The following is a 27,482-nucleotide window of genomic DNA, read 5'->3' as shown; positions in this document are numbered from 1 at the left end:
AAGAGGGCGAGAGTGAGAGAGCGAGAGAATGAATCTCAAGCAGGCTCCACACTCAGCGCAGAGCCCATCGCAGGGCTGGATGCCACGACCCCTGGGACCACAGCCTGAGCAGAAGTCAAGAGTTGAACACTCAACTGACAGAGCCACCCAGGCGGCCGTTTTTGCTAATGAAGTGTAAATGCACCAGGTTCTGCTCAAAGATATTCCTTCTAGTTACATCATAGGTAACTATATACTTAAAAGTTTCTATACTTACATCAAAATAATAAGTACTTAAAAAAATCATTGCACGTAACATTTTAAAATACTTTAAGGCTATTAATAAACTTTGTGGGAGAACTTATTTGCAATGAAATGGAAATGTCTATTCTATAAACGCACTTTAGTTTACAGAACTGAAACCTTCCTGAAATTCTCTGAAGACAAATTAATGATGGCCTGACTTTAAAAACCTATGAAAGGGTGGATCAAAGCTCCTTACCTTTTTAAAATGAGTAGCTGACTGTACTTTTCTAACAGGTTGCATGAGCGCATCACGCACAATGATACTTATGTCTGCTCCCGAATAACCATCGGTTTTCTTCCCAAGTTCTCGGAAGTCTGTTTCCGTTAGACTGTTCTGAGTGGTCCCCAAGTGCAATTTAAACATTGCTGCTCGGGCATGGGCCTCAGGCAAAGGAATATAAATTCGTTTCTCGAATCTTGAAAGAAAAATTATACCAAGAATATTACTACATATATTTAATTTCAATTGAAAATTCAGATTTTTCAAGAAGAAACAAGATACTCAGATGGTCTCATTTATACAAAGCTAAGCTGGTTGATTTCTATGTGTCAGAGTTAAAGATATATATTTTGGTTAAACAGTGGGAAAATATCCAGAACATGTTAACAACTAACAAGTAAAACCAACATAGTGAGAGAACCAGTTTGGAGTGACTTAATCTTTCTCACATGATTTTTGGGTTATTTTGGCCATAGTCTTTGTATGTCTAGAGGTCGCAACCTGGTATGTCTCACAAGATTAGCTCCCCATAGATTTATATTCTGAACTCCTGATCAAGGGATTATGGTTCATCATATGAAATAAGAGAGGACAATCGCTTCTCGGCCTTTTGGCTAAGATCAAGTGTGAAATAAGAGAGGACAAAATAATTCTCCAAATCCAAAACAGTAAAATTACTCAAAATCTTACATAATAAGCATATGTCGACACAAAATGTCCACTTTATCATAATAGGTACATTCAGAATAAATAGTTATACTATCTCATAAACACTGTTTTATTAAGAATAATTTTGCTTGCCTTCTTAGACAGCATTTGGAGATAGGAAGTAACAAAGGCCAATGTAAGTGGCTGTGAAGATTGTTTTCCCTTTAGGTAACTCTGTGGCGTAAGAAGTTTAAGTTTCCATTATCTACAGACTGGGGTTTAGAACTAGACAAGTTTGCAAAAGTAACGGGCAGATTTCCTCTCTTGATACTGGACAGCAACCTAGCATCTTGGCAAAGCATCAAGTGAATGGGGTAAAAGCGGCAGGAACTGATGCTAATTTTTACCATGCAAAATTCAGTGACTGAAATAGGGAACTATGTGTGTGAAAACTAACGAGACTAGGGGCACCCAGGTGGCTCAGTCGGTTAAGCGTCCAACTTCGGCTCAGGTCATGATCTTGTGGTTTGTGAGTTCGAGCCCCGTGTCGGGCTCTGTGCTGACAGCTGAGCCTGGAGCCTGCTTCAGATTCTACGTCTCCTCCTCTCTGTGCCCCTCCCATGCTCATGCTCTCTGTCTCTCAGTAAACATAAAAAAATAAATAAAAGTAACAAGACTATATACCTTCCCTGTAGCTCAAGTTTCATATGCAACTTAAAAATTATAGACAAATTTCTTTTAATTACTTCCTTTTTAATATTTGTTTATTTTGGGGAGAGAGACAGAACATGAGCAGGGGAGGGGCAGAGAGAGAGAGGGAGACACAGAATCCAAAGCAGGCTCCAGCCTCTGAGCTGTCAGCACAGAGCCTGACACAGGGCTCGAGAACCCACACACCACGAGCTCATGACCTGAGCCGAAGTCGGACACTCAACCAACTAAACCACCCAGGTGCCCCATAAATGTAAATTTTTTAATGAAAATATATCTTGGTTATCTATCATACTTTAACCTATGTAACTGTCATTTTGCTAAAATTTTATGTGAAAGTTTTCCATTGAAATAGCAAGCTATATTTGTAAATTTTAGAAGCATCAGTGCCCACTAAGCATAGTCTGAATTACAAGTTAAGCATTAGGTAATATATGTTCCAATGTGAAAGATTCGTAAGTGGATACCTTGTAACTTTAATATAGCAAACAAACAAATGCCTGCCTCTCTTCCTCCGACACTGGGGGCCAGCAGGATTAGGGCACATCAAAAAAATTCTAGGGGCGCCTGGGTGGCTCAGTCGGTTAAGCGTCCGACTTGGGCTCAGGTCATGATCTTGCGGTTCGTGAGTTTGAGCCCCGCATTGGGCTCTGTGCTGACAGCTCAGAACCTGGAGCCTGTTTCAGATTCTGTGTCTCCCTCTCTCTCTCTGACTCTCCCCCGTTCATGCTCTGTCTCTCTCTGTCTCAAAAATAAATAAACGTGAAAAAAAAATTAAAAAAAAAAAATTCTGAAAAGTTTTCAGAATGCCTCTTCACTAGACAAAAAGGGAATTGCTACTGACTTGTTACATCTGTAGTTAGAAATAAGATCTTTACTATATTTTCATACCTTCTTCTAATGGCAGAATCCAGAACCCAGGGGATATTTGTAGCTCCCAGAACCAAAATTCCATCATTGTCTACACCAACGCCTGCACCAAAATAAGTAATATTTTAAATAATTTTTCGTTTCAGTGTTCTTTAAACATTGCCTGTACGTTCTGTTAAGAATGTGGGGTTTTAATGTCATAGTGCCCCATCTTGAGAGAGTCTCTTTGAAAAATCAAATATCACATTATTAAACTACAATGCAAATATTCCCAAGAATCAAATCTGCTAGACTGTGGGCAAATACTATTAATATTCTTTTCAAAATATTTCTTGAAAGATTTCATTTGAAGTCTACAAATTCCTTTTGCTGGTACTGTTCCTGGTACGATGTAAGTGAATATGCAAATCTTCCTGTTTCTGCCAGAGTACTGCAAGATGATTACACCATGGAGGACGACCGGAATGGAGCTTGGCATAATCAAACACGCGGTCCGCTAAAACGAAGAAACTCAGCTTGAACTTCACTGTTTCATTATTGTGACGATACTGGTGATACAATAAACAGAAACTATGTGAAAAGCCAGTCGGCCTACCTTGCATTTGAACTAAGAACTCCGTCTTAATTCTACGGGCAGCTTCACTTTCGTTTTCGCTTCTTGAGCCACACAGAGAATCAATTTCATCGATGAAGATGATGGAAGGTTTACTCTCTCTGGCAAGCTGAAATAAGTTCTTAACTAGCCTAAAAATAAGTAAAAGCTTTCAGCTTCTTAAAAGAATAGTAAATGACAAAGGACTTAATGAAAAAAACAACAACAACAACAACAACACATATACAGTATTATAAGAACTCTACAGATTAAAAGGTCCAACTATGTTTTGGTCTAGAAAATAAGAATACTACAACTGGATGATTCACTTTACGATTTACTACACTATGCTATATATAACTATACATATGCTATCTTTTCCCTATGAAATAAATGTCAAACTAGGGACTGATCTGACAGCGAAATGAATACTTATTTCATATTCAGACACTTCTCTGAATGTCTATTCATGATGTAGGAAGACTCTTCCTTTATATACTGATATAATGACTACCTGGCAAAGAAAAACTAAAAAGCCAAAAAAACCAAAAAACCAAAAAAAAAACCCAAAACAACAACTTACTACTTACTTTTCACTTTCTCCTAGCCACTTAGAGACAAGGTCAGAGGAAGATATTGAAAAAAACGTTGAGTTGTTTGCTTCTGTTGCCACAGCTTTGGCTAAATAGGACTTTCCTGTTCCCGGTGGGCCAAATAACAGAATTCCCCTCCAAGGTGTTCTCTTGCCTAAAATTCGCATGAGAAAAATAACATGAGAACCTAAGACTGTTAATTTCAGTTACTAGAGACATCACCCATACTGAAGAATACTGTGGAGAAGTTTTCACTCTGCAGCTAACAGAATAATTTTTTTTTCAAATAAATCAATCTAAGGTAAGTATGTCTTAGAAATATTATATTTGCTTTTTCTAGAGACCACTTTGTCCAATGGGTTTACATAGATATATAATCCTTCTAATAGGAAGCTCAACTGCTTGCTCACTCGTTCATTCAACCACTATGCACTGAAACCACAACGTACAGACGGAGAACTGTGAATACAAGAGGGTCTTGCAATCTAGTAAAGGCAGACTCATTCAGCTAAAACGTACTACCTGATGGTCTACTGTGTATGATCCTTAATACCAGAACACTGTAGGACAAACTATATCCATAGGGCAAGGGCAGCTGGAAACATTTTCTTTTAAATATTTGATGCTTGGGGGAATGAAACTAATACAGTTTGGGTGATCTCTCACAAAGTTCTATTCAGTTCCTGATTCCACAAGGAGGCAAAGGTTACTATTACAGAGAGCCTATTCTTGTTTTCTTGTTCAAGTGGTTGGGTAACGATAAGTGGACTCTACCTGAAATCCTAGTTTTGCCAAAATATAACAAGTGAGCAAATCAACTCTGTATTTCAATTTTCCTAATGAGAAATCATAACACTGCCTAAAATAAAACAGGCTGAGTTACATCTGGCAAAAAAATATTAACTATACACTTAAAAAACTTCTAGGTGCAAATTGGACGGGTACATGGTATCCATAGGAGAATGACACGTGGGGCGCCTCGGGTGGCTCAGTGGGTTAGGCATTGTGGAGACTTGATTTCTGCTCAGGTCATGATCTCACGGTTCATGAGGTCCAGCTCTGTGTCTGGCTCTGTATGTGGAGCCTGCTGGGGACTCTCTCTCCCTCTCTCTCTGACCCTCACCTGCTTGCATGCACTCTGTCTCTCAAAATAAATATACAAACTTAAGAAAATAAAAAAAGAATAAAAATAAAAGAATGACATACAGATTACTAATGGCAAATCTGAGAATTGTTACATAAGCCTCATCTTTGACTTCAATTCTATCTTCCTATTTTAAATGTCTACAATTGTAAGTCAGTGTTCCCTTAAATGTGGCACATATAATTAGTGGCATATGAAGTGCTTTCTACGCAGCACACAAATACTTTGTATTTAAATAATTTTTAAATATTAGAAAATTATTAATTTTTTTCCATTTATAGCAGGCACAAAGCAATCTTTTAAAATGAAGTTAATACAGGGGCGCCCGGGGTGGCTCAGTCAGTTACGTTGCAGACTTTGGCTCAGGTCATGATCTCACGGTTCATGGGTTCGAGCCCCATGTCAAGCTCTGTGCTGACAGCTCGGGGCCTGGAACCTGCTTCGGATTCTGTGTCTCCCTCTCTCTGTGACCCTTCCCCATTCATGTTCTGTCTCTCTCTCTCTCAAAGGTGAATAAATGTTAAAAAAAATTTTTTAAATGAAGTTAGTACATAAAAATAAGATGACTTAAAAGTTCAAATACAGACAAAACAATCTACGGTGTTAGAGGAGTCAAGAGAGTGATTACCTTTGCAGAGGAAAGATTTGGCAGAGGGAGACTTCTGGATTATTGGTATTATTTCTTGATCTGTGTGATGATGATTACATAGATATACTTACTTTCTGATAACTTATGAAGCTGAACACTTACAGGTTCCTGCTGGTCTCTGTATATTTAGGCTATACAAATTTGCTCTATAAATGAGTGATTTAAAGAAAAATTAAAAAAAAAATAATAACGGTACACATATATGGAAACAATCATAAAGAAGATACATAAATGACGTGTTTGCAAAACAGTGATGTAAGTAATATAAAATGATCTCAACCATACTTTTGTGCCTTTATAGAATCATGATGTCAACTTTTAATTAAAAAAAATTTTTTTTAATGTTTATTTTTGAGAGAGGGAGACAGAGTGCAAGAGGGGGAGGGGCAGAGAGAGAGAGAGGGAGACACAGAATCCGAAGCAGGCTCCAGGCTCCGAGCTGTCAGCACAGAGCCCGCCGCGGGGCTCAAACCCACAAACCGTGAGATCATGACCCGAGCCGAAGTCTGACACTTAACAGACTGAGTCACCCAGGCGCCCCCACGATGTCACTTTGACACTGTTAATTTCCTATTTCTAAAGTTAGGTTGTAAGTCATACCTTGCTAGGTGGACCACTGGGGGCCCATGGGTTCTCTGCTCATCACTACTCTATACGACAGTACCTTCTGGAAGTGTTCAGCTTGAGGCCAACATCACAGATCCGCTCTCTACATAAACCAGCTTGTTTCTAAAAGGGAAGCCCCGTTTCACTGTGACACTGTGGGTACAGCCACAGCACAAACACAGGCAGGCTCTCGGTCACACACAGGACGAAATGAAGGAAAGGTGCAGCACAAATCACCTACTGCTGGAGCTGTAACTTCAACGACACCCAGAGGCTGGCTTAGCAATATTCTGTCACAGTGAGAAGCAGCTGTCCCTAGAGGTAGGTACTTCATCTGAAAACGGTAAATAATTCCTATTCCTCTTTTCAAGAAATGGAAGAACTCTCATAAAACTAGTGCATGGCCATTGCAAAAACTTCAGATGAAAGTTCAAAGAAGTAAAAATCACCCCTAATCTTATCACCCAGGCATAGCCTTAACATTTTGGTCAGTCTACTTTTACTTCCCAGCACACATTTATTTAACAAATATAGAGACATACCACACACATTTATAACGTGGGATTTGACCTTTATCATACATGTGGGCATGCCTTCATGTTAATAATGTAGATCTGTAAATGTGCCCTATATTTTAGTGAGCACACAGCACTCCACCGCATGTCGGTGATCACCCTACTGGTTGACATTTACATTGTGTGGCTATATATCTATATATGTACATATTACAAATATGTGTATGAAATAAATACCTTTGTGTAAAGGTGTATCGCCACCTCATAACAGAACTGATGTAAGCTGTTACCTTATAATACGGTGACAAAAATTCACAACACTCTACTTCAGTCATCAATGACTTTTTAAACAATGACCAAAAAAATATTTAACATTCATCTCACCTGTAAAAAGATGAGGAAATTTAATAGGCAATATCACAGCCTCTTTCAGTGCCTCTTTGGCTCCTTCAAGACCAGCAACGTCGCTCCATTTCACGTTTGGTCGCTCCATAACAATGGCACCTACAAAAACATTATGTCACCTTTAAATTAAGGAAGACTATTCTATCAAATGTAGAATACAACATGAAATAATGACGTTCAAGAAACACGTTATAAAACTGTCTGGAAAAGTTTTATCTATTAAGAACCTTTTAGAACTCGTGTGACAAGGAAGTAGTTATTAGGGCGGAGTCAACAGGAGTCTGGAAGCTGGGGTGGGCGACTAGATCACCTCGGGGAGGTCACTTAGCTTTTCTATTTCCTCTTCCTCACTGTAAAATGAAAATAACACTATCTCCCCAAACTACTTAAGATGGGTTAGTGTAAGGATCAAATGACGTAATGAATACTAGAGTGTCTGGAAAATCGCCAGACATTACAGCAAGTGGCCGTCATGTTTGAAGGCACTAAAGTGTCGTAAGTACTTGTTCAAGGGGGGCTGATCTACTAGTTCTTTTTTTTTTTTTTTTTTAACAAAAACACCCAGTGATCTAATGCTCTCCTTAACCACAAAAAGAAAAATGTCCTCAAAAGTTTTAACTGATGACAGACAGATGGATGCACAGATAAATAGTAGGGAGAAGGGAAGGGAGGGGATGATGGAAGAGAGAGAAGTGTGCTCTTGTAGATTTGCAATATTTTCCTAAGATTTGCCAAATTTTCTTTTTGGCTTCTAAACAGACCTACTTAAAATTTTTGTACATTAAAAAAGCTATCTAAATGATTTAGTTTTTCTGTATATTATATTCAAAGGCGACACTAATTGTTGCAGTAAGAATCCACAAAAGATTTCTTCTAATACAGCTTATTGGCAAAAGTTTTTAGTTATTCTTTTATCAAAAGCTTTTCGAAGGCACCTTTGTGGCTCAGTCGGTTAAGTGTCCGACTTCGGCTCAGAGCCTGGAGCCTGCTTCTGATTCTGTGTCTCCCTGTCTCTCTGCCCCTCCCCTGCTTGCATTCATTCTCTCTCTCTCTCAAAAATAAACATTAAAAAAAAAATTAACAACAAAAAAGCCATTTCCAAAAGCCAGTTCTAAGGTAATATATAACTGTTTTAAGTATAACAAAATATTACCACTTACACAGTCTCCTGATTACCAATAAATCTAGTTTTATGGGTATTTCTTCTTGTTAGGAAAGATCATCTATTATTCAAAGAGTAATTATATTACACAACCTACTTAAATTATGAAAATCTTTAGCTATAGACCTAAATTAAATGAAACTGGGGTGCCTGGCTGGCTCAGTCAGTGGAGCATGGGACTCTTGATCTCAGGGGTTTTAAGTTCGAGCCCCACGTTGGGTGCAGAGATAACTTAAAAAAATAAAATCTTGAAAAAAAAAATTGAAATGAAACCTTAAACACTTTCTACATTCTAAAAGTTTACAGTAAGTATAAAGTAAAGCCAATTCACTTTTTCTTTTCTATGTTCCACTCAGATTAGTAAGGAAACATTTACAACACCCCATAGGATTTTGTGATAGGTAAACAAAAGTAAATTTAAATGATGTAAATATCATCTGGCCAATTAAAGTTTTTCCTAAGTATGAATTTTCTAAATAGGCCATAATTTATCTTTATACTTAATTAATACTTTTCAAAGTTGAAAAGTGACTTTGGAATATTTAGTGATAAAAAATTCAGATAAGGGGCACCTGGGTGGCGCAGTCGGTTAAGCGTCCGACTTCAGCCAGGTCACGATCTCGCGGTCCGTGAGTTCGAGCCCCGCGTCGGGCTCTGGGCTGATGGCTCAGAGCCTGGAGCCTGTTTCCGATTCTGTGTCTCCCTCTCTCTCTGCCCCTCCCCCGTTCATGCTCTGTCTCTCTCTGTCCCAAAAATAAATAAACGTTGAAAAAAAAATTAAAAAAAAAAATTCAGATAAAAGTAACACTGACAAAAGTAGTAACTAAAAAGGAGGAGAAGGATTATTGGGAATACAAGCCAAATGATTTGTTTTCCAATTATATAAATTCATCCAGTCTTTGACTCTACTCTTTATTATACTAATGTTATTTAACCTCAAAAAAAAAGTCCGTGAGCATCAAAACAGCTAACAGAAAACTCAAATCATAAATTCTTTAATTTTAATAATCAAATATTACATTTAAAATCATAACTTAAAACAGAAGTAAAAGATTTAAAATACTCTTTCAGGGAAAAGAGGCAAGATTCAAGAAAGGCTATTTTACAGTGAAATCCATGAGCAACTCTTAAATGAAAAGACGGAAAAAATGACTTAGATATGAAAGGATAGGATTTCATAGTACGCTTCATCCTGAAATTCCAAATAAATGTTCTCATTTATGTGTTTTCAGCATTTGTATTTTTGTACATCTCTGGTCCTTATCATTACTGACTTTTTTTTTTTAACGTTTGTTTACTTTTGAGAGAGACAGAGACAGAATGCGAGTGGGTTAGGGGCAGAGAGAGAGGGAGACACAGAATCCGAAGCAGGCTCCAGGCTCCGAGCTGTCAGCACAGAGCCCGACGCGGGGCTCGAACTCAGGAGCTGTGAGGTCATGACCTGAGCTGAAGTTGGACGCTCAACCGACTGAGCCACCCAGGGGCCCCTATCACTACTGATTTTTAAAGAAAAATTCCCTATTAAAAACTGGCTTGTATCTTTTCCAAAACTAAAGATACAATCCAGTTTTTACTTTGTGGGGGAGAGAGGGGAAGCAGGACAGAAAAAAATGCCTTTTGCCTTCCAACAGTAAGGCCACCTGGCACAGACCACGGGGTTGTCCAGCAGAGCTCACTGAGTAGCAAGCGTGTGCTCGCACCGCTCCAGGCAGTGCTGCTGTGGCAGCAGAAACTCGGCCTTTGCTTTTTGATTTTATCCACCACTCAAGCTCTCAGACTTATGTAAAAGTATCCTCACTAACGGTAGCATTTCCAAGGTGTTACCCTTAGAGTGTTCTCCTAGATGTCCCAGTGCGGTTAGTAAGACAGGTAACAGAATAAAAATGAAGAGACCAGTTAGTGCAGTAAGATTAAAAGACTGGCCAAGCAGGGTGCAGTCACCATTCACTCACCAAGGCTGTGCCTATATAATGGAAATCCTTCCCAGCTATGCATCTATTCGGTAAGATCCAAATTAACAAAATACACAAAAGTCAATCCAAAAAGTCATCAGCTAACATATCAAATGATGATCGAATCTCAGTATATATAGTCAGCAATTGAATAGATGCCATTTTAGATACACAGAATGACTACCATTTACTGAGGCCCTAAAATTTGTCAGATATAACATTGTCAGGTTTTACACTGTCATAATCTTTTAATTGCCCAGAAAAGAAGGTATTGTTAATTTCCATCTTAGAGCTGGGGTCTTCTACTCTTGAGAGGCTACGGAACCTGCCCAAGATTAGACAGCTTTTCAGCAGGAGGCCCTGGAGGGGAATCCAGATCTGAATGGAACTAAAAATCCATACCCTCCCCATCACACCGCTATACTACGAGCACAGGAGAACGAACAGGCTTTTTACAGGTGTGGAAGGTAAAAACAGAAAGCTGGAAGAGATTAATGTAAATGGCAACACTGAAACAGAGTAAGAAGCCGATGCGAAAGGTCTGGAAACATGAAATAAACCATCAATGAATACGCTACGGCAACAGCAATAAAAGCCAAGCGTGAGTCCAAACTCCTTCTGTTCCTCTGACAGTTTGAGAATTTTAATACCATTAAATGTTGCAGCATGCTACTAGTGTAAATGCTACCTTCTCTAGAAGGGGGCAAATAAGACAAAATGAAAACGAGTAAGTTGACGGACAGGTTTCTAAGGCACATATAAAACCAAACAATATTTGACTACATAGAAAAAACAACCTAGCTGAGATCCTACAGAGCAAATCCTGTGAAAATGGCCTACACAGAGCCAGCATGGGGCCACTGGGAACCAAAGCCAGTTCTTGAACCTCATTTGAATACAGGTGGAAAAAGCAATTCAGATAGACAATTCACTATGAGGTTTTTTTAAAAAAAAATAAGATAGTAAATTTAAAAATGAAATCTAAAGCCACCTTGAAGTTGATTCTGTAGTTTCTTTTTTTCAGGATCATCAGATTCTCCTTCCCCATCACTGTCATTCCTAATAAAAAGAATTTAATATATTCAAATGATCACTCATTGCTATCAAAATAAGGCAAAAATGAAGGAAAAATTAATCTGAAATATTTGTACTTTAAGTGGCAAAATAAGACATTCGTATTAAAAGTTATCCTTATTTTATTACTTTTAATAAGAATATATTAAATAAAATAGTAAGCAGGCATGTTATCTGTCAATATGGAATCATGAACAGGAAAGGGGCAAAAAGACCAGAATGAAGTCAGGAACCAGCTCCAAATTCCCATGACATACCTATGTATGTGCACATTTATAAACGCATGCCCCACACCTCATTCCACAAAAGACTTTAGATGAGTTACAGGAGAGTTGTAAACAACATAAAAACACCAAACCAGGCAAACTATGTATCAGAACAAGAAGCCATAACCAGGAGAGAAAACCCCCGAATATTAATTATTTAAAGTATCAAGGTCTGTAATCCTTAGGTTGGGGGTTCCAAAGAATAGATGAAGCTTTTGATGAAAATGAACTGAGACCAAAAGACAAGTAAATCAACCCAGATATTTCGTATCTAAGAATTTATTCTGAAAAAATAAAGTAAGTTCAAAGAGTTGACGACAAGGATAATCACGCCCACACTGTTCCCAAAGGGGAAAAAATTAGAAATAGAGTATGCTTAATTATAGGGATTAGTATATGATAGAACACATTGTAGTATTTGAAAATGATGTAGAAATAGTTTATTGGAAAGATATTTACGACACGATGTTGAATGAAAAAGTGGTAAAGCAAAAAATATGGCATTACATCATTTTTTACATATCAAATATAAAGGGGGATTAAAAAGCTAGACATCTTTTCCCCCAAATGGGACTGGCTTGGTTATCCTAGGATGGTGGGGTTACAGGTGGGGTGGAGACCGCCAAACGATTCACCTGACGCCCACTCCAGCCTCGTCCCACCGTGCTTTCTTGCACAATGAAGACGGTGCTTTCGCACAACTGCCCTGCCCGGGCTTCCTTGCAGCTGGGGCCCCACAGGAGACTGAAGCTCCTCCGAGAAGGCGGAGGCAAGCAGCTGAGGTGGCCGCTGCGTGCAAGGAGACCATGCCTGAGAGCGAACACCCTGGCTTTGCGGAGGGAGCTGGGCAGAGGTCCTCCTGCCTGGCACCAGGAGGCCTCGGATCCTTACCAGAAACACCCTGGGGGAGGCGGGCATTTCTCCTAACGCTATGGAATCCAAGCTGGATTCCCTGCCCACCCTCCCCCAGATCTATAAGGTTAAGACTCTGTAATAAATCCGTTTTTGCTTAAATTGGCCAAGATGGGTCCTGCTATTCAATACAGAATTGGTATCCCCCTGCTAGGGAGCCATCTCAGGAGTGGACCCCACAGGGTCCTCAACTCACAGGGAGGAGAGGACATTTCTCCCAGCAAAGGAGTCTCAGGAAGAGTCAGGGGGTCATTCGAGGTTAACTAAAATTTTTCCAACGGTTTCATTAGTCTGCCAGTAAATGGCCCAACTTTCATGTAAGAAACCCTAAAGTTGATTCCATGTTGAAATGCAGTAATCCGCAAGATCAGGTGGGGTCTGATTTTTGTTATGTCAGTGCTGTCGGTACAGAAGAGAAAATATTCTCAGGTGTCACATGTCTTGAACAGATTCCCTGACCATGTCTTGAACAGAGGATATAAAACGCTGAATTTGCAGTTTTCCTCAAACCCTTCCGTGCAGTCTGAAGCAGCCGGTCACCTCTAGTTCTTCCATTCCTTATGTCCTTTGAAGTGGCCTTCGGAAGCTGCCCCAAAGCCTTGCCTGCAAGGCACTCCCTTCCCGGAGACCACAGGGATTACCCAAGTAACTTGCGCCACTGCACACCACGAACAGTGAGCGTCACAGTCCCCGTACAGCTGACCAGAACCTCCTGCCTGCAAACCCAACCAGGCCAGATAGCAAGGTCCCACAATCTCATTTTCTTAGACGTAAGAGACTATGTTCTGGTAAGACTTTGCTTACAAAAACTGGCAGTGGGTCAGATTTGGCCTCTGAGTCCTGGGTTGCCAACAGCTGGTTTAAACAAAAGAAATGGATTTCACAAGTTAAATGTAGTTTTCTCTTTTAAGTAGATATAATAAAGTCTAACACTCTAAAATACATACCCTTTCTCCTCCGCTGGATTCGGCTGTCCCTCTTTCACTGGCTTCTGTGGAGTTTTCTCTTTCTTTTTCAGGTACTCCTTTAGTTTTTCTGCTCTATCAAGATACTCTGTACACTTTGCCCTGATACTCTGCTTGGCTTTATCACCCTGGGCTTCATCTATTAGAGGGAAGTGAGAGAGATTTTTCCATTAGTCTTCTACATGGACAGGTTTAAACTCTTAGACACACTTTTGAGTCACGGACAATCTAGTTTGGGGGGGGGGAGGGAGGAAGGGTATCTCTAAGCCTCGTAACCAACCATCACCAACTCTTGTCCGCTTCCCTCCAGCACGGCTGGAAGCCAACAGCGGGTCTGAGGCAGAAAGAAATCTGAGCAAGACACTAGGATATGTTAAATTAATGCTAAATAATAAGAAGAAATTATGTAATATTCTGTGGGTTTTCTATTCTTCCTTTAACATTTTGTGCGGACAGCTGAAAGTGGCTGCTCTCGCATAAAACCAATTCTAAGACCAACAAAAGTAGTATCAACCGTTTCCATTAATGTCTACGTAAGTTTCATCTCATGGTAGAAGAATGCCGGAAATTCCGTATGTTACAGGTGCCCCCAATACAGTAATTTTACTCCACAAAGGCCTCTGCGGGAGCTGTTTCAAAAGCCGACTTGAGCAGTCCATGCAGGGCAAGGACCGGCCCCAATTATCTTAGGATTCTTTTTTAGTTTCACTTTTATTTGACAGAAAAACCTCAACGTGAAATGAAGAAGCTCAAAAGAAAATCCTAAATTATCCAACCGCTGAAGTTTTCAGTAACAAATAACTTTCAGTTTGCCAGAGACACTTTTGTCGTATGCTCAGCCTACGCTGAAGATCCACGGAAGCAGGGTTTTTACCCACTTTCCCCTCACCGTCGCATCCCGGTGCCTAAAACAGTACCTGGTGCGTGGGAAACATGCAGTACGTATTTGGAAAACATACGAACAAAATGGCTCCCAACCTTTTTTTTTTAAAGTACTTAAGAGAGTATTTTCAGAGACGCTTCGAAAATGTGGTTCGTACATAATGTGGGTATATCGCCAGTAAAATAAAAACTATTTACATCGATTATATGGCATTTTAATATTTTTAGGTAGACAAAGTAACAATAACTAGGATAGCTATGCACATTTGTTTGCCGACTACTTAAAAATTATTAACAAGCTACCGGGAATATTTTGCAAATGGATGGTTTAGAATTTTCTGGCATTATATTTCAACTTTTATAAAAGAAACAGAATAATCTTTTCCTTTAACGTTTTAAAACAGAAAACAAACTATGGCCTTACATTTAACTACATGGAGAAAATACTGAACCGCGTGTTGGTAGAGTTGAAGAGCTTCCTCATAGTTCCCAGCTTTGTCTTCCTGGGCTGCTTTGCTAGCAAGATCTATTGCTTTCTGTTTGAAGGGAGGCAAAATCATATCATCAAAATCAAATAAGCAACAACACTGTGATGTAAATGGTCATATTGAACGTGTTTTTTTCCTTCTCTCTTTTTTTTTTTTTTAAAACTAAAAGCAACCTCAGGGACACCTGGGTGGCTCAGTCGGTTGGCTGAGTGTCTGACTTCGGCTCAGGTCATGATCTCGCCGTTCATGAGTTCGAGCCCCACACGGGGCTCACTGCTGTCGGTCTGTTAGCACAGAGCCTGCTTCAGATCCTCTGTCCCCCTCTCTCTGCCCGTCCCTCCCCCCCACCCCGTGCTCTCCCCAAAATAAATATTTTTAAATAAATAAGTAAAAGCAATCTTAAAACAAATCCACCTGTTTTCCCTAAATCTCAATTGCATGTTACTATACATCATAATGATTTACAAAACGTGAACGACATTTGTTAAATGGGTAAATGCTGACTACTACTTTTACCTAGTACCAATCACTAAGATTCTCATTAATTTTCATTCAACATAAGTCAAGCTTAAAGCTAGTAAGGAATAATCAAATAATATGAAAATTCAAGTTAAAAGTATTCAGGGGAATTCTCAGAAATGCAATGCTGTTATAGATAAATAATATAACAATAGTAAAATGTAAATGGTGTAAAACCCCCTCAGAAGCAATGAGGCAATGAAATTGCAAGAATCTGAAAATGCCCAAATCTTTTAATCCAGTAAGACAGTAACCAGAGGGGTCTTTTTTTTTTTTAATTTTTTTTTTCAACGTTTTTTTATTTATTTTGGGACAGAGAGAGAGCATGAACGGGAGAGGGGCAGAGAGAGAGGGAGACACAGAATCAGAAACAGGCTCCAGGCTCCGAGCCATCAGCCCAGAGCCCGACGTGGGGCTCGAACTCACGGACCGCGAGATCGTGACCTGGCCGAAGTCGGACGCTTAACCGACTGCGCCACCCAGGCGCCCCAGAGGGGTCTTTTTAAAAAACAAAAACAAAGCTTGGAAACATTAATTTTAAACAGCCAACAGATGCCACACAATGGTATATTATAGGATCGTTAAAATAATATTAAAACATTCACAATATGGAAAAATGTCTATAATGGGATTTTTTTAAAAGCACAATACAATTTTTACATATAGCAGGAGTTCAACTATTTGAAACAATAGCAAAAACAAGCAAAACCCAGGAAAAAGATGTAGAGAAATTTAACACAGCTCATTTTTTATAAGACTCAATTTCTTCTTTTTCTGCTTTTTCTCATCTTCTAAAAGTGTCCATAATGAACATGGACTTTTGTGGTATTTAAAAAAAAACCAAAAAACACAAAACCCCTAGAAATAGACCCATACAAATATGTTAACGGACTTTTGACAAATTTGCAAAAGCAAGTTAATGGCGGAAGAAACAGTGCTGGAGCAATCAAACATCTTTAGCAAAAAAAAAATAAAGAAATAAAAAAAGACAGAGAGAATCTTGACCTAAACCACAAAAATTAACTCACTACATTCTACACCTGTAACTAATGTTACTATTTAACTAACTAGAAATTAAATAAAAACTTAAAAAAAATCCCGAAGTTCTTAAAAGCAGAGAATTTTCTCTAGCTGGAAGTAGGAGATAGGAGGCAGGAGAGGTCAGAAAGAATAGAAGCCTGATGAAAATCCACCCGACCACGCTGGCATCCAAGCAAAAGAACCTGGCTGACAACCACATGAAACTGAAATCTGCCAACAACACGCATGTGTTTAGAAGCAGACACATCCCCAGAGACTTCATGAACAACCACCAAACAGACAAAAACGCAGCCTGCTGACACCTCGGTCAGCCTGGTGAGACTCTGAGCCAGAGCCCCACTGAGCGATGCTCGACCTGGACTTCTAACCCACAGAAACGGAGATAATAAGTTAAGGTTGTTGTAGGTTGAAAAAAAATTAAATCACAATGGATCATGGACTTTAATATAAAATATGAAACCATAAAATCCTTAGAAAAAACTGAAAATCTCCAGCATCTAGGGCTAGGCAAAGTTCTTAGACTATATGTGCCAAAAAACACAATATATAAAATGAAAACAATATGGGACTGGCATAAAGACAGACACATACATCAATGGGACAGAATAGAGAGCCCAGAAATAAACCTATGTATGTACAGTGAATTAACTCACCACAAACGAGTCAAGAATACCCAAAGAGGAAAGGACAGTCTCTTCAATAAATAGTGTTGGGAAAACTGGACAGCAAAATGCAAAAGAACGAAACTGGACCACTACCTTACACCATCCACAAAAATTAACTCAAAAGATCTGAACAGAACACCTGACACCATAACACTCCTTGAAGGAAATACAGGCAAGTTAAGCTCCAACTCCAGTCTTGGTGATGATTTTTTAGATTTGACACCAAAAGCAAAGGCAACAAAAACAAAGATGAACAAGTGGGACTCCATCAAACTAAAAAGCTTCTGCACAGCAAAGGAAACCATCAACAAAATGAAAAAGCAACCTACCACATGGGAGAAAATATTTACAAATCGTGTCCTGCTAAAGGGTTAATTAATATCCAGTGTGTAGAGAGAAGAACTCATAAAACTCAACGGCAAAAAAACCAAGCAACCCAATTAAAAAATGACTCGAGGCTCTGAACAGATATTTACCCAAAGACATACAAACGCCCAACAGGTATATGAAACAGCACTCAAGATCACTAATCATCAGGGAAATGCAAATTGAAACTACAATGAGCTGTGACCTCACAACTGTTAGAATGGCTATTATCAATAAAACAAGAAATAGCAAGTACTGGTGAGGATGTGGACAAAAGGGAACCCTTGTACACTGTTGGTGGGACTGTAACTGGTGCAGCCGCTGTGGAAAACACTATGGAGGTTCCTCAAAAAATTAAAAATAGAACTACCATATGATTCAGCAATTTCACTATTTATCCAGAGAAAACGAAAACATGAACTTTGTCGAAAGATACATGCACCTCAATGTTCAATGCAGCATTATTTAAAATAGCCAACTTGGGGCGCCTGGGTGGCGCAGTCGGTTAGGCGTCCGACTTCAGCCAGGTCACGATCTCGCGGTCCGTGAGTTCGAGCCCCGCGTCAGGCTCTGGGCTGATGGCTCGGAGCCTGGAGCCTGTTTCCGATTCTGTGTCTCCCTCTCTCTCTGCCCCTCCCCCGTTCATGCTCTGTCTCTCTCTGTCCCAAAAATAAATAAACGTTGAAAAAAAAAATTTTAAAATAGCCAACTTATGGAAACAACCTAAGTGTCCACAGACAGACGAATGGATAGAGAATGTGGTTACGTACACAATGGAATATTATTTAGCCATAAAAAGAAGGAAATCTTGACATGTGTGACAACATGAATAGAATTAAGGGCATTACGCTAAATGAAAGAAGTCAAAGAAAGACAAATACCATATGATCTCATTTATGTGTGAAATTGAAAGAGAAAACATCCACAAATAAATCCAAGCTAATAGATACAGAGAACATCCAGGTAGTTACCAGAGGTGGGGAAAGGTGAAACAGGTGAAGGGAGTCCAAAGATCCAAACCTCTAGTTATAAAATAAATGTCATAGGGATGTAATATACAGTACGGTGACTACAGTTAATAACACTGTGTTGCATATTTGAAAGTTGCTAAGAGAGTGTCTTAAAATTCTCATCACAGGAAAACCATTTTTGTAACAATGAAAGGTGACAGGTGTTAGCTAGACTTACTGTGGTGTCATCTCACACCGCATACAAAAAAAAAAATGAATCCTGTTGTACACCTGAAATGAATATATGTCGGGGCGCCTGGGTGGCGCAGCCGGTTGGGCGTCCGACTTCGGCCAGGTCACGATCTCGCGGTCCGTGAGTTCGAGCCCCGCGTTGGGCTCTGGGCTGATGGCTCAGAGCCTGGAGCCTGTTTCCGATTCTGTGTCTCCCTCTCTCTCTGCCCCTCCCCCGTTCATGCTCTGTCTCTCTCTGTCCCAAAAATAAATAAACGTTGAAAAAAAAAAATGAATATATGTCAATTATACCTCAAAAAAAAAAAACAAAAAAAGAAAAGAAAGAAAAGAAAAATGATAAATTGGACCTCATCAAATTATAAAAGTTTTAGTCTGTAAAAAATCCTATTAAAAGGATGAAAAGACAAGCTACAGACTGGGAGAAATATTTGCAAACTACATATTTATAAAAGGACTAGTATTTTAGAATAGAAAGAACTCCCAAAACTCAACAATTTAAAAACAATCCAAGTAGAAAATGGGCTGAAGACATAAACAGACATTTCACTAAAGAGGATATACACACGGTAAAGTAGCACACAAAAAGATGTTTAACATCACTAGCCATTAGAGAAATGCAAATTAAAACCACCATGAGATATCTTGAAACATGTATCAGAATGGCTTAAAAAAAAAAAAAAAGGTGACAATAATACCAAACGCTCCAGAGAACTGGATCACTTACACATTGCCAGGTTGTAGGGTAGGATGTAAAATGGTAGTCACTCTGGGAAATGGTTTTGTTTTTGTTTTGTTTTGCTTTTTTTCACAAATCTAAACGTGCAGCTACCATATGAACCAGTGACTGCACTCCTGGGTATTTACCCCAGAGAAATGAAGACTTATGTTCACACAAAAATTTATACATGAACATTCCGGATGTCCTTCAACCATACAGCATGGTTAAACAAACTGTGCTACACCCATACCAAGGAGTACCGTTCAGTTACAAAAAGAAACTACTTTGATACACACAACATGAATGGATCTTGAGGAAGAACAGATTCCAGAAAGTTACATATCCCAGAAAGTTACATATCGTACGATTCCATTTATATAACTTTCTGGAAATGATAAAACCAGAGATGGAGAGCATATTAGTATTGTCAGGAAACAGGGATGGTGGGGGGGGGGGTGGCGAGAAAGAGAGGTGATTGTGGTTCTAAAAGGGCAACAGGGGGCTCCTTGGTGGCTCAGTTAGTTAAGCATCTGACTCTTGAGGGGCGCCTGGGTGGCTCAGTTGGTTGAGCGTCCGACTTCGGCTCAGGTCATGATCTCACGGTTCGTGAGTTCAAGTCCTGCGTCGGGCTCTGTGCTGACAGCTCAGAGCCTGGATCCTGCTTCAGATTCAGTGTCTCCCTCTCTCTCTGCCCCTAACCCATCGCATTCTGTCTCTCTCAAAAATAAATAAAAATTAAAAAAAAAAAAAAGTCTGTGTAAGCATCTGACTCTTGATTTCAGCCCAGGTGAGGATTTCATGGTGGTGAGACTGTGCTGGGTGGGGAGCCTGCTTAAGATTCTCTCTCTCCCTATTCCTCTGCCCTGCCCCCACATACTGTTTCTTTCTCTATCTCTCAAAAAATAAAAATACACTAAAAAAATTTATAAAAGGGCCACAGGAGGGGTCCCTGTGGGTAGAACTATTCTGTATCATGACTTTGATGGAGGATCCAGGAACTTACCACAGCTCTACACACACACACACACACACACACACACACACACACACACACACACTATACATGAATACAAGTAAAACTGGAAAATCTGAGTAAGACTGGTGGAATGTAGCAATGTCAACATCCAGGTTATACTGTACTATAGTTTTATAAAATGCTACCACTGGGAGCAAATGGGTGAAGGGTCCACAGAACCCCTCTATATGATTTCTCACCATCGCATGTGAACCCATGGTTATAGCAAAATAAAACCTTCATTAAAAAACCATCTTTAATATTTAAACACACACACACGTAAATAACAAGCATGGTTTATTAAAACATTCCACCTGGATTAATCTAAGTAGTAAAACTGTATTCAACAAAAGATTCAGTAGAAAAAAAGGATCATGGTTATGCTATATTAAAAATCAGCACATAAGAAAAAAACCACTCAAACAATCCCAAACCAACCATACGTGAGAATATTATATTTTGAAGCAGTTGCTAACGGAATGCATAGATGGAATGAAAGCTGTAAATAGGAGGAACAGACCTTCCCTCTGTTGTTGCAGGAGGCAAAAAAAAATGGTAGAATTGATAAGATGTTGCACAGTTCAAATAGCTGAATTTGATGCTAAATTTTCACAAGTCTGGTAAGCTAGGTGGGATATCAAGGGTGAACTCAAAGCACTCATACGTGTGGGCAACCGGTGGACTGGGGCACCTTGTCACATAAAAATGCACCTAGAAGACTCCATGGCTAAGCCATGTGGGAGAAATAAGTTCTTTCTTATTCTAGATACAATTTTCTTCTATTATTTTGAATTGCTGTGCCGCTCACCTCTCTAGCTGTATGTTCTCCTCATTTGCAGTCAGTCCTATTTTCAGCACCACAGGGATGGTTAAGGAAAACTCTTACAGTTGGTATTTAATTACCTAGCTCCAAATATGGTAACAATGACTTTAAACCAGCCCTTCTTTGATGACGGACAGGCCTGTATTTGCACTGTCCAACTGTGAGCCACTAGCTACAACCGGCTTCTGAGCACCCATGGCTAGTGTGACTGACGAGTTCTAAATTTTGAGTAAAATTTAAATTTAAATAGAGGCGCCTGGGTGGCTCAGTCAGTTAAGCGTCTGACTTCCAGCTCAAGTCATGATCTCACAGTTCTTGAGTTCGAGCCCCTCAACAAGCTCTGTGCTGACAGCTCAGAGCCTGGGGCCTGCTTCAGATTCTGTGTCTCCCTCTCTTTCTCTCTCCCCCTACCCTGCTTGTGCTCTGTCTCTCAAAAATAAATAAACATTAAAAAAATTAAAATAAATACATAAATTTAAATAGTCACACGTAGCTACTACTGGACAGTGCATGTTAAACCTTTAATCAAAAATGATTTGAGGGTATGTATCTCTTTTTCCCTTGCTGAACACCCCACTTCAACCTTGGTTCTATCAGCATTTTTCATCTGAAATGAAGTGATTGTTTCTGGTGTGGTTTGGGAGTGCCAGTTATTCCTCACCCTGACCACTTCCATCGCACGTGATTCAAAACTACCACCGAGCCTCCCGAGTGGTCAGCCTGCTTCCACACTCAACACCCCGGAGTCCACCTGGCAGGCAACGATGGGCCCTCTTCGGTGGGTTCGCACAGTAGTTAATAAAACCCAGATGCTGGCTCACAGTCGACAGGGCCTTAAATGACCTGTGTGTGCCCTGGCTCCTTCCGGATCTCACCCCAAACCTGTTAGTTCGCCTTTACTCAGGAAGCCTGCGCACGGCTGATCCCTCGGCCTAGAATGTTCTTCCCCAACAGGCGCAGGACAGTCTCTTTTTCACAGTTCAAATGCCAAGTCCTCAGAGAGGCCCTCCCTAACCTACTGCAGAGGCTGCACTCTGCCCCTGCTCTCGGTTCTCCCCCCACCCCAGAGCCGGTGCCTGGCACACACTGGGCACTTAATCACATTGCCGAACGAAGGAAAAAAAAATCCCCTATTGCTTTCTCAGAATCTTCTTCCTTTTGGTGATTCCACCCCGATCATCTCTAACAACTTTCCTCCACTGGATGTTTTCCTGCCTGTCCATGCTATTTCTCTCCCCTGGGCTCTGGAGACCACCCCCATCTTCCTTCTCTGACATCCACTCTATCAATCACATGCCCACTCTGCTGCTCTCCCCAACGTAACCTTTTTTTTTTTTTTTTTTTTTTAATTGGGGCCTTCCTCAGCATTAAAACATACGTAAAGTCCTACCTCAGACTCATACCTCCAAAACACAAACGAAAACCCGCTGGCTCTCCCCAGTTTCTAGGTTCCTCCCTGGTTAACATCTTACGTATCTCTTCACCTCCGGAGCAAAATCCCAAAGAGAACCCCGAGTGCGTCATGCTTTCTTGACTCCTCCAAGGCTTCCTGCTGCCTGCCAGGTCTCGCAATGACCTAACTCTGTCCGCAGCCTTCAACCCTCAAAGCAGACATCTGGACTCGGCCTCCTCCTCCGGCCTCCATGGCACCCTTCTCTCTCAGTTCTACTCTTGACTGTGCGGCGATTCTTTTGCAGGCTCCCTTTTTTCTCTGCTTCTATGCCAAGATTCCACAGCCTTCTTGTTCCTCCTCATGCTATGAACTCTCCAAGATACCCTCAACCTCTGCTACCATCTGTATGCTAATAACTCTCCAGTGCTTGTTTCCAGCTCTCTCCCTCTAGTTCTACACATGTCTCCAACTGCTCATGGAACATTTCCACTTGGTTGCCTGTACATGCATTTCAAACCCAAAAAGTTCAAGATCACCTGCGCCCAAATATGTGCCTCTTCTTGTAATCCCAGACCCAATTCTTCCCCACTGAGATATCCAACCCAGGAAGAGGGGCGAAAACTCAGCCTCCTCCGCACCCCTCTTTCTAAATGCAGAGCCAAGCCTGACTTCTTCCTCTCCAATCTGTCTTTGATTAATCCTTTCTTCTTTAAGAGGTACTACACTACTTTGGCCCTCCCCATCTCCCATCACACAGAACCCTGCCTCCTAACTGGTCTCCCATGTGCCCAGGGTGGCTACCGGTCTGGCTGTCCCCCATGCACGCATGGTAGTTTCCTTCTAAAACAAAACCCTGAGCATATTACCTTCGCAGACTCCTGACTATAGCAGGATGAGGACCAATCATCTCCGTGTTAGCACACACCCTTCCATGGCCTAACTAGGCTTGTCCACTCACCTTATGCACACAGTTCCAGTCATGCCAAACTAATGGGGCAACTGAGACTTCATGCCTTTGTTTATAGTGTACTCCTCACCTGGAATATCCTATCCAGTTATCTCCCCACATAACTCCAGCTTCTCTAAGACTCGGCACAGTCACGGTCCTCCTGCTGCAAAGTGTCCCTGATACCCCCAAGTGGCCTACCCTATGCTTCCTCTAAATTTCCACTGCCTCTGTTACACATTTCCAAAGATCACACAGTATCCCTGTTAGCCACTTAAAATTTTTTTTTAATGTTTATTCATTTTTTGAGAGAGACAAAGAGTGGGGGAGGAACAGAGAGAGAGGGAGACACAGAATTTGAAGCAGGCTCCAAGCTCTGAGCTGTCACCACAGAGCCTGACACGGGGTTCGGACCCATGAACTGTGAGATCATGACCTGAGCTGATGTCGGGCACTTAACCGACTGAGCCATCAAGGCGCCCCAGCCACTTTATATGTCTTTTCACATCAGAATGTAAGCCCTTGGATTTCAAGGATGATATATTTCTTTTATGATTCCCTAAGACTTAGCAAAATGTATGGCACATTTACGACTCAGTAAACCTGGAGTTCTATGTATACTGCATTACTCGCAATTTCTGCCAACCCTCTCTAAGGTTTATTGCACTTCTAGACTGAGGCATATATTCTTTTTCTTTACCTGGAATGCATCCCATTTTCTGGTCCAAGAAGGCATAACTTCATAGTGAAAAAAGTACAAATGTCTAACACATAAACCTGGATTCGAAACTGTCTTCTATACTAACTAACTGCATGTCTTGGGTTAAATCATAACCTTAATAAATTTTGGATTCTTATACCATGAAACTGAAGTAATATTCACCTTGAAGAGTTGCTTTGAGGATTAAGATCACACCAAACACCCGGCGGACAGTTAGTGTCGGCACCTTACACATTATCTAAGCTCACATCATCTCCTCTGTGGAACATTTCTCAGTTACTTTTGAAGAGTTAGATAAGCCCTTCCTTTCTGCCCTCCTATACTAAACCTTTAATTCTATCATAGCACTATTGTGTTATTTTATAATTTTGAGTTTTAGTTATCTGCATTCCTCCATTAGTTATGAGCTCCTGGTTATGGGGAGTTTTGCCTTGTTTGGTGGGAAAGTTATTTGCTGTTTAAGAATATTCTTCATCCAAATTTTCTAGGTTAGAAGGTTAAAAAGGTTTGAATGAGAAAGTGCACCTATGACCCAACCACCATAAAATAAAACATCTCTCCCTGTTTAAAACTAGCAACGTGCCTTTCATTTGTGTCAACCTCTAGCTGATTCATTAAGGAACATCCAACAACCCAATTCAAATATGACACAAACTGACCATAAAACCAAAGTGCAATTCCTGCAAAAGAAAAAACAGGGGTGCCTGGGTGGCTCAGTGGGTTGAGCACCCGACTTCGGCTCAGGTCATGATCTTGCAGTTCTCGAGTTGAGTTGGAGCCCAGCATCATCGGGCTTGCTGCTGTCAGCCTGTCAGCGCAGAGCCTGCTTCGGATCCCCTGTCCCCCTCTCTCTTTGCCCCTCCCCCACTCATGCTGGCTCTCAAAAAATAAAAGCCTTAAAAAAAAAAAAAAAAAGGAAAAAGGTACCAGTAAATGGATGAAAATTATGTTGCAGAATGTCCAAATTACATGCAGTTTTGACAAGCGAAAAGCTGATGAAATAAAGAGTTAACTAAAAAACCAACAAATATGAAGACAAGACACTTCAAAAGAAATCACTGTTGATATTAAAGAAACAATACTTTTATCAAAGAAACAATACTTTTTCCAAAAACATTTACCAAAAAGACCCTTTCTGAATGGGCTACAAAAAAAGTCAACGCTAAGTGGAGATTGTCATATCTTAGTCTAATGCAACCCTGTTGGAAAAGATACACGCAAAAATCAACACATGACTTATTCTTCATTCTAAGGAATAAGCCATAGTTGCAATTATAACATTCTGAGACATATAAAACATTTATTTTCATAATCTTTTGGGTTGATTTTCAAGGTAAAAATCCCAAGAAAGGGACGCCTGGGTGGCTCAGTTGGTTAAGCGACCCACTTCCGCTCAGGTCATGACCTCGCGGTTGGTAAGTTCCAGCCCCACGTCGGGCTCTGTGCTGACAGCTCAGAGCCTGGGGCCTGCTTTGGATTCTGTGTCTCCCTCTCTCTCTGCCCCTCCCCCCACGCACATTCTGTCTCTCTCTCTCTCTCTCTCTCTCTCTCTTTCTCAAAATAAACGTTAAAAAAAAAATCCCCCAAAGCTCCTTCCTATCCTACCTCTTTCCGTGTGTGAAATTCTGAGTTCTATTTTAATGTATCTACTTTCAGTGGTCTTTCTTGTCAATTACCCAGGTTCGAGCAGGTCCTCCATTATCCTTAGTGCTTGTACTGGACACTCAATGAATGTCTCATCAACGACTGCAAGACGAAGACAAGGGTTCAATCTTTTATGCTGATCTTTTGTCGCAAAATGACCCGGTGGACTGGGAGTCCTCGAGGCTAAGTCACTTTCTAAATCCCTCTGAAACCTCAGATCCATTCTGGGCATCGGAGGCACTATTTCACAAATTTCTCAATGAATCTCACAGATGTCCAACAATCATGTCTAAAAGTTTAAGGTTCTACGATTTATGTACAAAACACTGTACTCACTGCGGTAAGGGTGGGGAGGTGGAGCCACAAAGCTTAAGAACACTCCCTGATTTTATATACATTTTGGGAGCCATGGCAGAGTGCACATGAATGCACAGCTCAATGAACTGACGGATTCCTCAAATTCCAAGACTGTCCTCACGTTTCTATTCACCTGACAGCTAAAAGAGAAGGGCTTTGCTACACCAGCTTGAGACGGAGAACTAAGATCACCAGTGCTTTGCAAACATTACGTTCTTTCCTCTCTGTCTTACAGTGACTGGAGCGTCTGTGCCTCCGGTTCAAAGTTCTGCCCAGTTCTGTTCAAAAGAGGAAGAAAACCCACCTCAACAAAAGTGAAGCGTCTCGCACAGCGGGTGGGCTTGGGAGATCCCGGAGCGGGCGGAAAGCGCCCGACCCTCCCACCTGCGGCTGGGCGGGGGCGCCGCCCTCCTCCGTCCGGCACCAGGGGCGCGGCCGCTTCCTCCCTCCTCCCCTGTCTCCAATCCTAACCCCGCGCCGCCCCTCGGCTCCGGCTCTCCAGGGCGCGGGAGAACAGTGATACCTGGAGATTGGACGAGGTGGATGCCATGGCGGAGATCCGAGGCGGCTCCCTGGGGAAGAACTAGGACAGAGGAAGCCAACAGCGGCAACGTCGAACCGCGCCCGGTGTTGCCTCAAACGTACGCAGGCTGGTAGCCCTCGGACCCGGAGCGACGCCTCCCCTTCGCGAACTGGTTCCAAAACCGCAAGCCGCTCCAAGCGCCGCCGACCCTTCTCAGAAAACTTCCGCAATTCTGAGCCCCCTCCGGGCTCTCGTCCCGCCTCTGGCCTCAGCACTTCCGCTTTCGTCATCAGCACGCGCGCTACCCAGTCTCCAGCCATTCGGGTCTCGCCTCAGCCCCGGGGTCTCGCGATGCCGGGAGGCCGGAAGCGCTCCCGGGCCTAGTGGAAGTCAGGCTGGGCGCAAGCGTACTGCGGCTCTTACGTAGGGGCGGGGATGCGTCCTAGAGCCAAGATCTGTTACGTTTTCTTCTTTTTCCAGATGTTTTACACTTGAGGTGAATTATTGGCTCTGGCTCCTTTCAGTCCACATCATGGAGCGTGCCCTGTAGTTCTGTGGCTTTTGAGTGAAAAAGTCATCCCGTCTCCAAGACCCACCATTTGGGGACTTG

At 41.2% G+C, this 27,482-nt stretch overlaps 1 protein-coding gene and 1 long non-coding RNA gene across 2 annotated transcripts in view; one reads left to right on the top strand and one right to left on the bottom strand.

Moving 5' to 3' along the window:
- Positions 1 to 3,230, top strand: part of LOC121032835 (uncharacterized) — a 26,956-nt gene extending 23,726 nt beyond the window's left edge. The window contains exon 3 of the long non-coding RNA XR_005791511.1: positions 3,161 to 3,230. This is a non-coding gene — a long non-coding RNA (uncharacterized LOC121032835). The remainder of the gene's footprint in view (positions 1 to 3,160) is intronic.
- Positions 1 to 27,155, bottom strand: part of VPS4B (vacuolar protein sorting 4 homolog B) — a 32,605-nt gene extending 5,450 nt beyond the window's left edge. The window contains exons 1-9 of the mRNA XM_040478624.1: positions 26,873 to 27,155; positions 14,876 to 14,987; positions 13,552 to 13,708; positions 11,344 to 11,411; positions 7,218 to 7,337; positions 3,917 to 4,073; positions 3,330 to 3,478; positions 2,756 to 2,837; positions 482 to 701 (exon numbers count right to left, since the gene is read on the bottom strand). Of these exons, the coding sequence (XP_040334558.1) occupies positions 482 to 701; positions 2,756 to 2,837; positions 3,330 to 3,478; positions 3,917 to 4,073; positions 7,218 to 7,337; positions 11,344 to 11,411; positions 13,552 to 13,708; positions 14,876 to 14,987; positions 26,873 to 26,899 (1,092 nt within the window). The 5' untranslated portion in view covers positions 26,900 to 27,155. The remainder of the gene's footprint in view (positions 1 to 481; positions 702 to 2,755; positions 2,838 to 3,329; positions 3,479 to 3,916; positions 4,074 to 7,217; positions 7,338 to 11,343; positions 11,412 to 13,551; positions 13,709 to 14,875; positions 14,988 to 26,872) is intronic.
- Between the last annotated feature and the right edge of the window lie 327 nt (positions 27,156 to 27,482).

The sequence above is a fragment of the Herpailurus yagouaroundi genome, unplaced genomic scaffold (assembly GCF_014898765.1).
Source record: "Herpailurus yagouaroundi ecotype Mexico unplaced genomic scaffold, PumYag 142, whole genome shotgun sequence".
Classification (NCBI taxonomy): domain Eukaryota; kingdom Metazoa; phylum Chordata; class Mammalia; order Carnivora; family Felidae; genus Herpailurus; species Herpailurus yagouaroundi.
The sequence above is the reverse complement of the archived record's forward strand: the minus strand, read 5'-3'. Positions and strand labels throughout refer to the sequence as shown.